Below are 14,907 nucleotides of genomic sequence, written 5' to 3' on the forward strand. Positions count from 1 at the left end.
TTGTCTGCATATTGAATGAATACAAAACTTTTTATTGCTTCTGCAGAGCAAGCCAGGACTGTTCCATCCCTATACAGGACTGTCCTCAGAAAATTAGAATATTGTGATAAAGCTTCTTTATTTTCTGTAATGCAACTTAAAAAAAACAAAAATGTCATACATTCTGGATTCATATACAAAATCAACTGAAATATTGCAAAGCCTTTTTATTATTTTAATAATTGCTGATCTACGGGCATACTCCCAGCTTAACGAAACATCCAACCAAACCCTATCTCAAATTAGAAAGTTCCCTCGACCAAGGTAAAAAAAAATCTTTATAACAGCAAAACAGAATCAAACATTTGAAAATGTCCATTAATGCACTCAGTACTTGGTTGGGAATCCTTTGCACGGATTCACTGCATCAATGCGGCGCTGGCATGGAGGCAATCAGACCTGTCGCATTGCTGAGGTGTTATGGGATGCCCAGGAGCTTCAACTAGCGGCACCTTAGCTCATTAGCATTGTTGCGGTCTGGTGTCTTTCACCTTCTTCCTTCACAATACCCCACATCATTCTCTATGGGGTTCAAAGGTCGTGGGAAATTTGCAGGCCACATCGAGGACAGTATGCCCATGGTCACCGCACACCAGTTTAACTGGTGGTTTATGCCCGCTCTGGCGCCAGGTGCCAGATCATGCGAAAATGAACTCCTCATCTCCATAGAGCTTTTCAAGCGACGGAAGCATCGTACTCGCTATCACACATTCTTCGTGCTAACACAGCTGCACTTTAACAACATCCTGGCTTCACTGTGAAACACAGTGGAACCGAACCACACCAGTCTGACATGGCTCCCAAACCATACCGTGACTGTGGGGAACTTCAAACTGGATTTCAAGCACTTGGATTTGCTCCTCTCACAGCCTTCGTCTCCAGACTATGGCGCCTTGACTTCCAAATGAAATACAAAACGTTGCCTTTCGTCTGAAAGAGGACTTTGGACCACTGTGGCACTGTCAGTGCTTCTTTTCCTTGCCACAAGTCAGACCGCCTCTTCCGTCTGTCTGAGTTCAGAAGTTGGCTGACCATAGGGAATACGGTATTGTACCCATTCATCCCGGACACTGTCGGTGAACAGTGATTTTTGATACTGGGAGCTCCAGCTCAGTCCACTGTCTTTGAAGCTCCCCCAAATTCTGGAAGCGACTCTTCTTCACAATGCTGTTAAGGCTGCGGTCATCTCTCTTGGTTGTGCAGCGTTTCCTGCCACATTTCCCCCTTCCAACAGACTTTTTGTGGATGTGCTTTGAAACTGCACTCTGTGAACAGCTTGCTCTTTGAGAAATTTCTTTTTGTGTCTTACCCTCCTGATGGAGGGTGTCAATGACGGTCCTCTGGACAGCAGTCAGATCAGCAGTCTTCCCCATACTTGTGATTTAGTTTACTGAACCAAGCTGAGTGTTTTTCAAGGCTCAGGAAACCCTTGCAGGTGTTTCGAGTTAATTAGACGATTCAAGTGATTCGTTGAACACCCTACTAGTATACTTTTTCATGATATTCTAATATTTAGAGATAGGATATTTGAGTTTTCTTAAGCTGTATGCCATAATCAGCAATATTAAAATAATAAAAGGCTTGCAATATTTCAGTTGATTTGTAATGAATCCAGAATGTATGACATTTGTTTTTTTTTTGTTTTTTTTTAAATTGCATTACAGAAAATAAAGAACTTTATCACAATATTCTAATTTTCTGAGACAGTCCTGTATAATCCGGCTACTCTAAATCTACGGCCTGAGGTCAGACTCCAATATAGAATGTCGTGTATGCTCCACAAAGGAATAAAGTAATCAAAGGCACTTCCACGAATGCCTTTAAATATCATTGTTGGCCATGGTTACTTGGGTAATACATGCCTTTATTATATCATAACATTTGTATTCCCTCAAATCTGTATGCACAATTATGTAAAACCTGCAGTTGGTATTTTATTAAGCTGAACCAGTCAGAAGGGAATGTTTTTTTCCACCAGTTTGTTATCCATTAAAGTTTAAACAAACACTCATCCACTTTGTTTGTCCACTGTTTTATTTCAGCACGTGACAAGCTGCAACACAGTTCAGATAACTCAACATGACCAAGACTGCCATCTTGTGTTCAGAGTGGATTACAGCAACTTCATGGAATCCACCATTAGGAACAAGATTCTCTACAACTTTTTAAGCATATAGTAAAAACAGTTGACAAGTTGTTTTGTGTAAAGACAGTGTTTTATTCCATCTTCCATTGGAAACATTAAATAGAACTTTTCAGGATGACTAGACAGGTACATTTGTATTTTGACATGTTTTACAAACCAAGTGCTCCTAACCGCAGAACCCCTCTTCTTTTTCCCTCCTATTTTCTCACAGATGTTTAGTCTTTGTTTGCGTGCTCCTCAGCCAGCTTCTGTGCCTTCTCAACGACCTCCTCGATGGCGCCCACCATGTAGAAGGCCTGCTCGGGCAGACTGTCGTACTCGCCTACAGGGGACAGGTACCAAAGAAATCAGTACTTCAAATAGGAAGATGAGGCACCATCTAGAAAAGTGTGAATTATTAAGTACTTGATACAAGTGACGGATCTTCTTCACTTACCGGCAAGAATGCTCTTGAAGCCCTTGATGGTCTCCTTGAGGGGCACCAGCTTGCCCATGTGACCGGTGAAGACCTCGGCCACCTGGAAGGGCTGGGACAGGAAACGCTGGATCTTACGGGCACGAGCCACGGTCAGTTTGTCCTCCTCAGACAACTCATCCATACCCAGGATGGCAATGATATCCTGCAGGGACTTGTAGTCCTAGAGGAAGAAAGTAGAACTCGTTAGCCTGATACGTTTTTTTAGTCCTAAACTATATTTATAAAAAGATAATTATTAAGTCCCAAACCTGAAGGATTTTCTGCACGTTACGGGCGATCTCGTAGTGCTCTGTTCCGACGATGTTGGGGTCCATGATACGGGAGGTTGAATCCAGGGGATCCACAGCGGGGTAGATACCCAGCTCAGCGATGGCACGGGACAACACAGTGGTGGCGTCCAAGTGAGCGAAGGTGGTGGCGGGGGCAGGGTCAGTCAAATCGTCAGCGGGCACATAGATGGCCTGGTGGAGAGGATCGAGACTCAGTTAATATTTAAAAAAGAACATTTCCATTTGAGTGTCCTTCTTTACAGTTTCAAAGTTTACCTGCACAGATGTGATTGATCCCTTCTTGGTGGTGGTGATTCTCTCCTGCATGGTTCCCATGTCAGTGGCCAGAGTGGGCTGGTAACCCACAGCGGAGGGGATACGACCCAGCAGGGCAGACACCTGAGAGGCAAGAGCTTTGGTTATCATCGAGTCACATTTAAGATCTGTAGCAGAGTTTAAAAAGCAACAATCCCAATTAACTGCCATTACAAATATTTATTGTTATCCTACTGACAGACATGGAGGTTAGTACAGACCTCAGAGCCAGCCTGTGTGAATCGGAAGATGTTGTCAATGAAGAGCAGCACATCCTGACCCTCCTGATCACGGAAGTACTCTGCTACGCTCAGACCGGTCAGAGCCACTCTGGCGCGGGCGCCTGGGGGCTCGTTCATCTGTCCGTACACCAGCGCCACCTAGCAGAGACAACAATAAAAAGTGAGTGGATGATGTTTGCTTATATTCAAAATGTATTATTTCAAGTTCCAGTAGTTGCCTAAACCCTCACCTTGGAGGTGTTGTCTTTCAGGTTGATGACACCGGACTCAATCATTTCATGGTACAAGTCGTTTCCTTCACGGGTACGCTCACCCACACCGGCAAACACAGAGTAACCACCATGAGCCTTGGCGACGTTGTTAATCAGCTCCATGATCAACACAGTCTTGCCCACACCAGCACCACCGAACAGACCTGAGAAATTAAAGATTTGTTTTATTACAAAATAAATGAAGGAGCTTGCTTCAGTTATTCCAATTTAAAAGCCTAAATATTTATGTGTAAGCACATACCGATCTTTCCTCCCTTGGCGTATGGGGCCAGCAGGTCCACCACCTTGATGCCAGTCACCAGAATCTCCTGCTCCACACTCATGTCTGTGAACTCGGGGGCTTCAGCATGGATGGGTGCAGTGCTATGGGAGGAAAGAAAAAACATTTTCAGCTATTTAAAGAGTACAAATTAATGCAAACCAATATTAATGTTTTCAAAGTCCTTGCTGCAACACTGCTCTCAAATTCACTATGTAAATATTTTGACATTTGTAAAAAAAAATGTTTATTTAATATCATGTATGAAATTGTGTTTTGTGAACTCACTGCTTGGTGGTGATGGGACCCCTCTCGTCGATGGGCTCACCGATGACATTCATGATCCTGCCCAGAGTCTCGGGACCCACTGGGATTCTGATGGGGGCGCCAGTGTCCAGAACCCTCTGTCCACGGACCAGACCCTCGGTACCATCCATGGCAATGGTACGCACTGTGTTCTCGCCTAAACACAAACATTTGTTTAGTTCATTGTCCACTGTAGAAATGTAAGCACCCACTTACAAGACTTAAGGTTAAAGTTCAAGTAGCTCACCAAGATGCTGTGCCACCTCCAGGACTAGCCTGGACTCCCTGCCGGCTACTTCCAGGGCATTGAGGATGGGAGGAAGGTCCTCGTCGAACTGGACGTCGACGACGGCACCGATGACAGCCACAATGCGGCCTGAGGCGGCTGCAGCAGCGGCGACAGGTGCGACATAGTCTCTGCCTGGAGAGTAAACAGTACCAGTTAGCTCAGTGTCATGACCTTGTCAGGCCAGTGTATTCAAACATGCCATCCTTCCCGTTAAATAGCATCGGAAAGGGACATCTGCGTGTCTGCGGTCCTTCTCAATGTCAAGTAATTGCTGTCGGACAAACTAAGCTTTTAAAAAACATTAAATTATCGAGTAACGCCCTCTTAAACAATCGATAAGAGTAACGTAAATTCTGTGAGATCCAATGTATTAACCAGTGCAAACGTTAAGAAGGTATTTCCTGACTTAATACAAATAACGTGGAATGACCGATGAATGAAGTCTAATGTTACTTCAAGCTAACATGGCTAATGTGACATCGGCTAATGACAAACGCAGGACATTGAAAGGCAAGTACCTTTATGATCAACCCTACTCGTTATTCTTATACTGTTTGTATATTAATGTAATGATATTGTGGATAAACATGAAAGGTGTCTTTCTGCATTGCTAATCTACTTGCCAGACCTTGCTAAAACGTAACAAGTAATGCTAAGTTAGCAGGCTCTGATGGCAGCCTCATGTCATTACATAAAGGTCATTGATGCAAGCACAAGAAAAACACAGCCTGGATATTTTCCTTTGCATGACATGTGTCAACATGAACATAAATGCATAAGTGTACCCATACAAACGTTTGCAATTAGTCCAGCAGATTTAAAATCAGACATATTAATGTTAAGGCCTGCTATGGCAGCCTGCATGATGCTACCGATAGCTAGCTAAAATTAGCATTGCCCCTGCCCTTCCCTGACAGGCTGGTAAATGCGTATTTTACTTATTGCGATTTAGCTGAAACGCTCCATAGCATGCAGGACTTACGTGAGAGCACGGCTGGAGATCCAGCGAGGGCCTTAAGGGGCGCGACCCCAGGCTTAAGAGCCTGCAGTGCTCCGGTGCAGCAGCGTCCCACAGCTCCCAACATTGTCAAAATGGCTGAAGGTGTAAAGAGACGGAGGAACTTGCAGCTTTATATGAATGGCCGAGGAGGGGAACTGCGCATGCGTGCTACGTAGGAAACGCTGTTCTGGGCATGCGCAGAAGTTAAGCTCCACCAGCTGACATTCTGCCCTCCAGAGCTGCAGACGAAATGTGACGACTGCTGAATGACACTACAAACAAAAGGTGGCATATAATATGAATTGTCATTGGTATCAGTTCTTTAGTTATTGCAGATTTTGGAACAAATGGTTTGAGCATCCTTAGGGTGTCACCAAACCTTTTGTACACAATGTCCCATGTCAGTGGAAGTTACAGTAAGTGTTCAGATCCTCCCCTAACATTTGTTCTTCATGTCTGAAGACTTGTTGCTTGGGTCACAGGACAGTGTCCTCAATCCCCAGATAAATTGCTTACAACTCCTCAGTTGTTTCCTTGTTTCATCTGCTTGTGTTCACAGAACTAGAAATGAATAACCACATAATTCTATGCTATTTAGCCTACCTTAACAAAAGGTGTCAGCTGACTTCACCATGTCAGTTTAGTACACTTAAAGGTATAATTAGGATTGTTTTAAATGGGGTTGTATAAGGATCTAATCCATAGTCAAGCCATTACATAAGTGATCAGGGGCATAACAAACTGATTTTAGCCTCTTAAAAAGTACCCAACAAGAAATGCATCAGTTGTTGTGTACACTATATTTAGAATATTTCAAGCAGGCCTTTGCGAGGGGGGTGCCATTAGCTTTGCCCTCTGCAGAGCTGCCAGACTCCATTGACAAAAGCAGTCATTGTACTTTGCAGAACACAGGGGTTCTCTCAATTGTTTGTTTGTTTTTGTTATTGTGTGACTTTGGTGAAACAACCAATTAAAACTAAATTATCTAAACTGATTTACCAGTACTCCGCTCCACAACATTTTAGAGGAATACATTGTAGTTTTTACTCCTCTTCATTTGTGGGACGGCTGCAGTTAAAAGGGATTGTTCCTAAAAAGTTAAGATATGACAATGACATTTTATTATTATTATTTTTAATAAAACATTACAATTTTAAGTATAATACAATATATACAAGGACATTCAAATATATAAGCAAAAACTATTTTTTGGGTTTTTAGAAGTATATTTGACTGTTAATGCACTTTTAAACTTGTATTGATGATTGTATTTTTTACTTTCAATCAATCAATCAATCAATCAATGTTTATTTATATAGCCCAATATCACAAATATTACATTTGTCTCAGTGGACTTCACAGTTTGTACAGAATATCAGTATGACAATACGACACTAGGGCGGGTCATACTCAGGTGCCAACATGAATCTGAAGGAAATCCTAACATGAGGGGTGTCTACAGTAAATGATGTGCTTTTTTATGGGGAATTCAAATGTGAGCTTATTTTTTGGATAGGATAACTCTAAGCTACATCGTTTTTTATTTCTAAATTGGCAATTGTACCCTTTCGAACCTCTATATAAGATAGTAAAAGATATAAGGGAAATAATTTATATTGACAAAGCCAAATCCTTTTTACATATTTATTAACAGGTGAACTGCATATATATATAACTGGATACGATTACAAAGATCAATCTTCTGACTTCTTGAACTTTGCCAGGTTGCACAAGTCCTGCTTTGACTCATTCTTGGACATCAGTCTCCTGCTGGTCTCCTGAGCTCTGATCCCTCCATCCCTCTTTTCCTGTGAGAAGTACTTAGCAGAAGCCTCGGTCACCATTTTAACAACCCTCTCAATGCTTTGAGTATGGCAAGGCCAGTTGAGTACCTCCATGGGGGTTTTGATGACGTTTTTCACCTCTGAGGTGCTTAGCAAGCAGGTGAGAGGTGGCTCTGACACACCTTCTGACCAGCTGATCCAGTCCCCAATGCTGGAAGCATCACAATTGATGTCAGGTGTCCTTCTGGTCCTGACAGAGGAGTCCCTCAGCTGAGTGTCTGGGTCCCCCTCTCCCCTAATGGCCAGGATTCTCTCCACCCCCTCAATTATCTCCTTCTGATCCTCAGAGCACAGCAGTGTTTGGAGGATGGCTTCACTGTGGGCATACCAAGCAGATCTTCTCACAGTTGGCATCACAAGGTCCAGCACCTCCTTCCTCTGGGACTTGAGGCAGTCCAGCTGAAACAGGATGTGGGCTCACTAGCAACACTATAGTGTTCTTCTTTGATCTTTGCAGGAAAAGATTGGTCACAGCCCTCAGCTTCCATCATCACATTTGTCAGGTCAATCCGCCCATCAAAGAGGATGCAGGAGATCCCCCCCATCTCCTCAAACTCTTCTCCCAGCTCTCTCATCAACTGTTCCTGTGCTCTCTTGACCTTGTTTCTATCAATCACTTTACTTGTGTTGTCTTTCTGTGATTACATTACATTTCATTTAGCTGACACTTTTATCCAAAACGACTTACATTACCAATTACAGGGACATTCTCCCTGGAGTAACTAAGGGCCTTACTCAAGGGCACACTAGTGGTGGTGTTCCTGGCGGGAATTGAACTCACAACCTTCCGATCTTCAGCCCACCTCACTATCCATTAGACCACCACTATCCCTGTGATGATTCCTGCATCAATCCGAGCTGCAGTTGGTCTCAGCCCTATGCCATACCTTACACTAGCAAGCGCAATATTTGGAATATCATCATAGTTTTTCTGTCCTTTTGTTGAAGCTGCAGGCTCAGGTTCAGTTTCAGGGAAGAGCTCAACTTCAGGGACAAACTCATCTTCAGCACCACTCTCCAATTCCAGATCCTCATCACCATCTGCCAAAAACCTCTTAACATCCTTCCTGGCTGCCTTGTCTGCTGCTGCAGCATTTTCCTCCTTGCTCCTTCTCCTTTCCTCAGCCATGTTTTCCATCCCCTGCCTTTCCAATGTCCCCACCTGTCTCTTGTGCTCCTGCAGATCAGGGGCCCCCATTTGGTGGGGCCCTTTACTTCCAACCTTCTCTTTCTGTCCCTTGATGTATGCAAGGCCTTTTTAAAAGGAATCATTTTGTCTCTCCTGCAGGAACAGTTAATGTGGGCTTGGATCACACAGCCATCACAGCCTCCCCTCTCACAACTGGTAATCTGACACTTGCAAGTCAAAATATCAAATAATGTGTCTAACTTGACACTGAACCTCTCTTTGGCATCAAGTTTGCCCTTCCCATGGGAAAACGTCACTGCCTGATTCCAGACCTCCTTGAGCTTGGACATGATGGTCTCCTTTTCATTAATAACAGGTGGCTTGAAAAGCGCATTCGCTTTGGACCACTGACCAATCAGACCAGGGAAGATGTCACCCACCAGCTGGTCCACTGGGTAGTTGCTCCTGTCATCTTTACTGTGATCCCTCAAGTAGACGTCCCTCACAGTTGGCAGTTCAGACACCAACCAGTGCCAACAAAATTACTCAAATGAGAAGTAGATTTTGCCCTTGTTTTGACTTGAGCCATTTCAACTAGTGAAACAAGTAAGTTTCAATTCCTGTAGGTTTCACTTCAGACAGGATCATAAAAGCCCTGACTTCCAAATAAAAGCCCCCAAAGTTTAAAGGGGAAAATGGGAGAAACTTCAGGGAGAGCAACAGAGGAGGGATCCCTCTCCCAGGACGGACAGACGTGCAATAGATGCCGTGTGTAAATCGAAGAGATAATACATTTTACAGCGTAGGTAGACCAAATGTTTGGAAATGCATGTGTCTAAAATAAGAAGATGAATCCAAGAGGATGTCCCTCAGGATCCAGGGCTCGCGATCCAGGACTCAGGACCGCAGCAACAGGATCAGCCACGACTCAGGATCCCGCCGTAGATCGACACCAAAAAGAAATCTGGGGGAAGCTGGGTTATTCGGATCATGAGAGTACACAGGTTTATATATACAGTCTATGGTACAGACAGAGATAAGGAAGACGTAAGGTGTCCCCCGACAAACTAAGCCTATAGCAGAAAAACTAGGGGCTGAATCTAATCAGCCCTAACTATAAGCTTTATCAAAAAGGAAGGTCTTAAGCGCACTCTTAAAAACGGATAGGGTGTCTGCCGCCCGAACACAAACTGGAAGCTGATTCCACAAAAGTGGAGCTTGATAAGAAAAGGCTCTGGCTCCCATTGTACTTGTAGAGACTCTAGGAACAACCAAGAACCCTGCATTCTTGGAACGCAATGCGGACAGGGTATATTTAAGGTAAGATGGCGCCTGCCCATTAAGGGCACTTTTAGCGCTGAGTGATAGAGTGATACAAGTAATGGTTTAAACCAGTGGTTCTCAACTGGTTTGGCCTCGGGACCCACTTTTTACTTGGTCAACACATCGCGACCCAACATTGTCGCGATGTGTTGACCAAGTAAAAAGTGGGTCCCGAGGCCAAACCAGTTGAGAACCACTGGTTTAAACCATTACTTGTATCACTCTATCACNGTGGAGCGGCGGCCGGCCCGACGGGGGGCGAGGTTGAGGGGGGAGGGGGCGGCGGAGGGGGGGGGCCGTGGGGGGGGGGGGGGGGGGTGGGGGCGGCGTCCAGCCCCGCGGGCGCCCCCCGGCCGGCGGTGGCGGGGATCGCCTGTGTCCATTGTGCTGTGGTGTAAAAGGAGAAGGAAAAACAAAACAAGTGTGAGGCTTTCTTTTATGACACTGTGGAAGCCACCACTTAGCTCTTTGATATCCCCTAACCCCTGCAGGTATCTTTCCTGTGACATTCTGTCTAACCACTGTTTTTACAAGATAATGCATGTTCCTTCAACATATAGTTACAGCTCTGACAACGGAGGCTGTTGATGGTTAGCAGGTGAACCCCACATAAGAGTACTCAGAGCAGCGAAGCAGATATGTATGTCTCAACAGGTTTTCCTACCAGTCTGATCTAAAGGAGAGCTGACAGCCACTCCACAGACCGAGGTCAAACTGAAAATAATCCTTTAAGTGGAACAGTCATGGTATATTATAGGAATGTGTTACTGGGTGCTGTTCCACAGGTATTCAGATAGAGGAGTATACGTTGTCAATCACAGATTAAAAGCATGAGTTTCAAATATGACATGCTTGTCCTGTACCTGGCAGTTATTGTCTTTAAGCATGCTAATGTTTGCGAGCATCAAACACAAATGCTGCTTTTATGGGATCCTCGGATGACCAAAATGTACAAGTTTTGAAGTCTCTCTTTTAACTTTGGTGTGTTCATTAACTTTAAGTCATAATGTGGAAACAACATGGGCGCTATAAATAAGTTGTGTTGTCTTTTATTGCTCAGAGTGTGTAAATAACACTTTGATATCTTTTATATTTGAGCTTCTATGTGTTATACTTGTTGCTATACCAGACCATTCCCTGCATTTACAAAAATGTTGCTCTGACTTGTTATCAGGGTTAATGATAAGAAATAACTTGTATTACTAATCTAGGTCATTATGCATAGACAACAGTTATCAATACAATATAAAAAATGTAACATTACATATTTTTAAAAAGGTCTCTTACTATCAACCCAACAGTTACCTAAATCTGCCACGCAGACACATTAACACAAAATGATTTGCTTGCTTTTCCACCCCAATTTTTCCGATATCACATAAATGCAGCAAAGGTTAACCTGATGCTAAATGTTATTAGCATTGCAGGCATTTGTAAACTGAAGTGTTGTGCTGGATAATATGTCATTAGAATGCATTTTATATTGACCATGAGCAACATTTCAAGAAAAATCTATTAAATAATTGTTGAGACATTAACGTCAGCTAAATGCAATGCAATGTACGTCTGGAATACAGTGTTGGACTGACAGGCAGACTTACATTTCTTCATTGCCCAGAGTCATGCCACTAGCAAGGCTTAAAACACCATATCAAAATCCCAAAAGCAACTCACCGCTGTAAGCTCCCATCTGTTTCAGAGTATTCTCATCACCTTTATGGTCTTTGATGAAAAAGCTTGAAAAGCAAAATCATTGTTTCCTCACCAGAAATGCATGGAACATGATCTGTGCCAGGTCGAAGGTCACCAGCTGTCCCAAGCATGATGGAGGGAGGGGAGGGGGGGGGGGTTACCTGATGGAGACAAAACACAGGTTGGTTTGGGATTGGAAATATTTGCACATATTTGAATAAAGGTTATTGTTGTGTATTCAAATACAGGAGAAGACTTTTCTCGACATCTCAAATGGTAACATGTCCATTCTTGCACGTCGTAAATTCATTGAGCTTCATCACCATGGCTATAGTAGCTGCAACCCAGTCACAATATTTCCAGAGGTGGAGGAGTATTACAGTTGCAAGATAAAGTATGTGAACCCTTTGGAACTACCTGGATTTCTGCATAAATTGGTCATAAAATGTGTTCTGATTTTCATCTAAGTCACAACAATAGACAAACACAGTCTGCTTAAGCTAAAACCATACAAACAATTATATGTTTTTATGTTTTTATTGAACACACCATGTAAACATTCACAGTGCAGGGTGGAAAAAGTGATGTGAACCCTTGGATTTAATAACTGGTTGACCCTCCTTTGGCAGCAATAACCTCAACCAAACGTTTCCTATAGTTGCATATCAGACCTGCACAACGGTCAGGAGGAATTTTGGACCATTCCTCTTTACAAAACTGTTTCAGTTCAGCAATATTCTTGGGATGTCTGGTGTGAATCGCTCTCTTGAGGTCATGCCACAGCATCTCAATTGAGTTGAGGTCAGGACTCTGACTGGGCCACTCCAGAAGGCGTATTTTCTTCTGTTGAAGCCATTCTGTTGTTGATTTACTTCTGTGCTTTGGGTCGTTGTCCTGTTGCATCACCCATCTTCTGTTGAGCTTCAATTGGTGGACAGATGGCCTTAAGTTCTCCAGCAAAATGTCTTGATAAACTTGAGAATTCATTTTTCCGTCGATGATGGCAATCTGTCCAGGCCCTGAGGCAGCAAAGCAGCCCCAAACCATGATGCTCCCTCCACCATACTTCACAGTTGGGATGAGGTTTTGATGTTGGTGTGCTGTGCCTTTTTTTCTCCACACATAGCGTTGTGTGTTCCTTCCAAACAACTCAACTTTGGTTTCATCTGTCCACAGAATATTTTGCCAGTAGTGCTGTGGAACATCCAGGTGCTCTTTTGCAAACTTCAAACGTGCAGCAATGTTTTTTCTGGACAGCAGTGGCTTCCTCCATTTTATGACCAACTTATGCAGAAATCCAGGTAATTCCAAAGGGTTCACTTTTTCTTGCAACTGTATATGGAAACCTTTTGGAAAAAAGACTGAATGGTCTAAACAGGTCTCCCTTTTTCACAAGAACTGTTCAACTTAATTGGCATTTAGAGGGATCTCCAGCTGTAATAATAGAACAAATCACCACAAAAGCTTGCCAACACAACGTTTTCTCAGTCATCACTCATCCTACTTTAGTTTGGCATTCACAGGATGTGTAATCCAAATATGTGCTATGTTTTCACAGACAAATACAGACTAGTAGAGATGATAGGGTGCCTGCAGACAGTCGGATAATCATATGTGGGTACGAGCAGTGATGCCAAGCCTTGTTCAATCAGTACCAGTAATAAACAAACTACATTTAAGGAACACATTAAAGGAGAATTTGACTAATTTTCCCTAAACACACTGACTGTCTGATTTATTTAAATATAGTGAATCTGCTACATACCATTCTACCATAGGGTATTTGTACAAATCACTTACATTATGCTTTTAAATGAGGCTAAGAAGACTTATGGATTTAAGCCTGCAAGCAAGAACAAGCATTACACCAGTCAGAAACGCACACACTCACACTAACTTGCACAAAAAACTTCCTTTGCACATCTGTCTCTGTCAATACAGCAGCGCCCTCTAGTGTTCACATGGTGGTTGTACCTCTCCTGGCTTGAAATGCACACTTGCTGCATCCTAAACTCTAAAAGAAAATACTAGTCTGGTAGAAAGAGGTGGAAGAAGTACTCAGATCTGGTACTTAGTTAAATTAGAAGTACCAGAGTGTAGTAATACTCTTGTTACAATTAAAAGTCCTGCATTCAAAACTTGTCTCAAGTACAAGTACAAACGTATTAGCATCAAAATATACTTAATGTACCAAAAGTAAAAGTACTTGTTTAGCAGATAGATTTAGAATCTAAAAATGCCAATGTGATAGAAATTTAGGTAGAGAAGTCTGACATTCTTAGAGTACAGTAAGCTGTCAGTGTCAACAGAAATCTTGTACTAGTTTGTACTAGATTTCAGGAAAACACTGTTCCATGAACTGTGCCAGGAAGCCTGCAGGGAGACATCATTAGTGCTATTAATTACACCTGTTTCAGCCTGCTTTCTCATTTCAAAATGTCTAGACTGAAAGAAACACCTTTCTAAACTTCCGTTATATATAGAATACGTTTTTTTTTTTTTATGTGAACATTATATGTTTAACTAAACAGTCAATTTTATGCAAAAGGGGAACTATTCTATTAAACTTGTAATATTTGATGTACATTTTGCCTATAATACTAGCTACTAAATTGAGTAATTATGGATTTCATGTTGTGGTATTATTTCTTTAACTTAAATATTTAATCTAATTACTGTAAGAAAGTAAAGCTAAAGAATGACATTTGTATTATTTTAAACTATCGCCATCTTTCAATTTTTTTTCTCTCCAAACAATATTAATAAGCATGTTTATTGGTTACTCTGGGATTAGAATAAAATGCACTTTTAATAAATATTGCAGACTTTGGATAACGGTTTAAACCAGTGGTTCTCAACTGGTGGGTCGCGACGCAAAAGTGGGTCGCGGACCCGTTTTGAGTGGTTCGCGGATGTTTGAGTGAAGAAAAAAAAATTGGAATTCTTTTTTTTGGGGGGGGGGGGAAAGAGTCAAACTTTTATTTTGAAGGCCCGATTTTCTAACGCTCTGCATGCAGTCGGCGTTGGACTGGAAGTACCGGAGACCATAAACGGTTTTGAAAACTTCTGTCACGTAGTGATCATCTTCTCAATAAAATATCTTTGCTGATGTTTTTTCGAGTCTTCAGGCCAATCAGAATCAAGATTGTTGCCGGAAGTCCCTACGGAGAATAACTTTGCGGTAGAACTCTTCTTTATACATCCATGGGTACAACTTCAGATAAAAATGAACACATAATGAAATATGACCCCCGGTTTGATAATTGACAGGTCACAGAACAATGGGGGCTATCTACCCTTACCC

At 42.5% G+C, this 14,907-nt stretch overlaps 1 protein-coding gene across 1 annotated transcript; it reads right to left on the reverse strand.

Moving 5' to 3' along the window:
* Positions 1–2,052: 2,052 nt before the first annotated feature.
* atp5f1b (ATP synthase F1 subunit beta) lies at positions 2,053–5,738 on the reverse strand. The gene is made up of 10 exons (XM_010767426.1): positions 5,598–5,738; positions 4,574–4,747; positions 4,309–4,483; positions 4,003–4,124; positions 3,720–3,904; positions 3,469–3,627; positions 3,209–3,331; positions 2,912–3,124; positions 2,622–2,823; positions 2,053–2,507 (listed from the first exon to the last, which is right to left on the reverse strand). Exons 1-10 carry the CDS (start codon positions 5,698–5,700, stop codon positions 2,401–2,403), a joined length of 1,563 nt encoding a protein of 520 aa, XP_010765728.1. The 5' UTR covers positions 5,701–5,738; the 3' UTR covers positions 2,053–2,400.
* Between the last annotated feature and the right edge of the window lie 9,169 nt (positions 5,739–14,907).

The sequence above is a fragment of the Notothenia coriiceps genome, unplaced genomic scaffold (assembly GCF_000735185.1).
Source record: "Notothenia coriiceps isolate Sejong01 unplaced genomic scaffold, NC01 NC01_scaffold00000339, whole genome shotgun sequence".
In the NCBI taxonomy this organism is placed as follows: domain Eukaryota; kingdom Metazoa; phylum Chordata; class Actinopteri; order Perciformes; family Nototheniidae; genus Notothenia; species Notothenia coriiceps.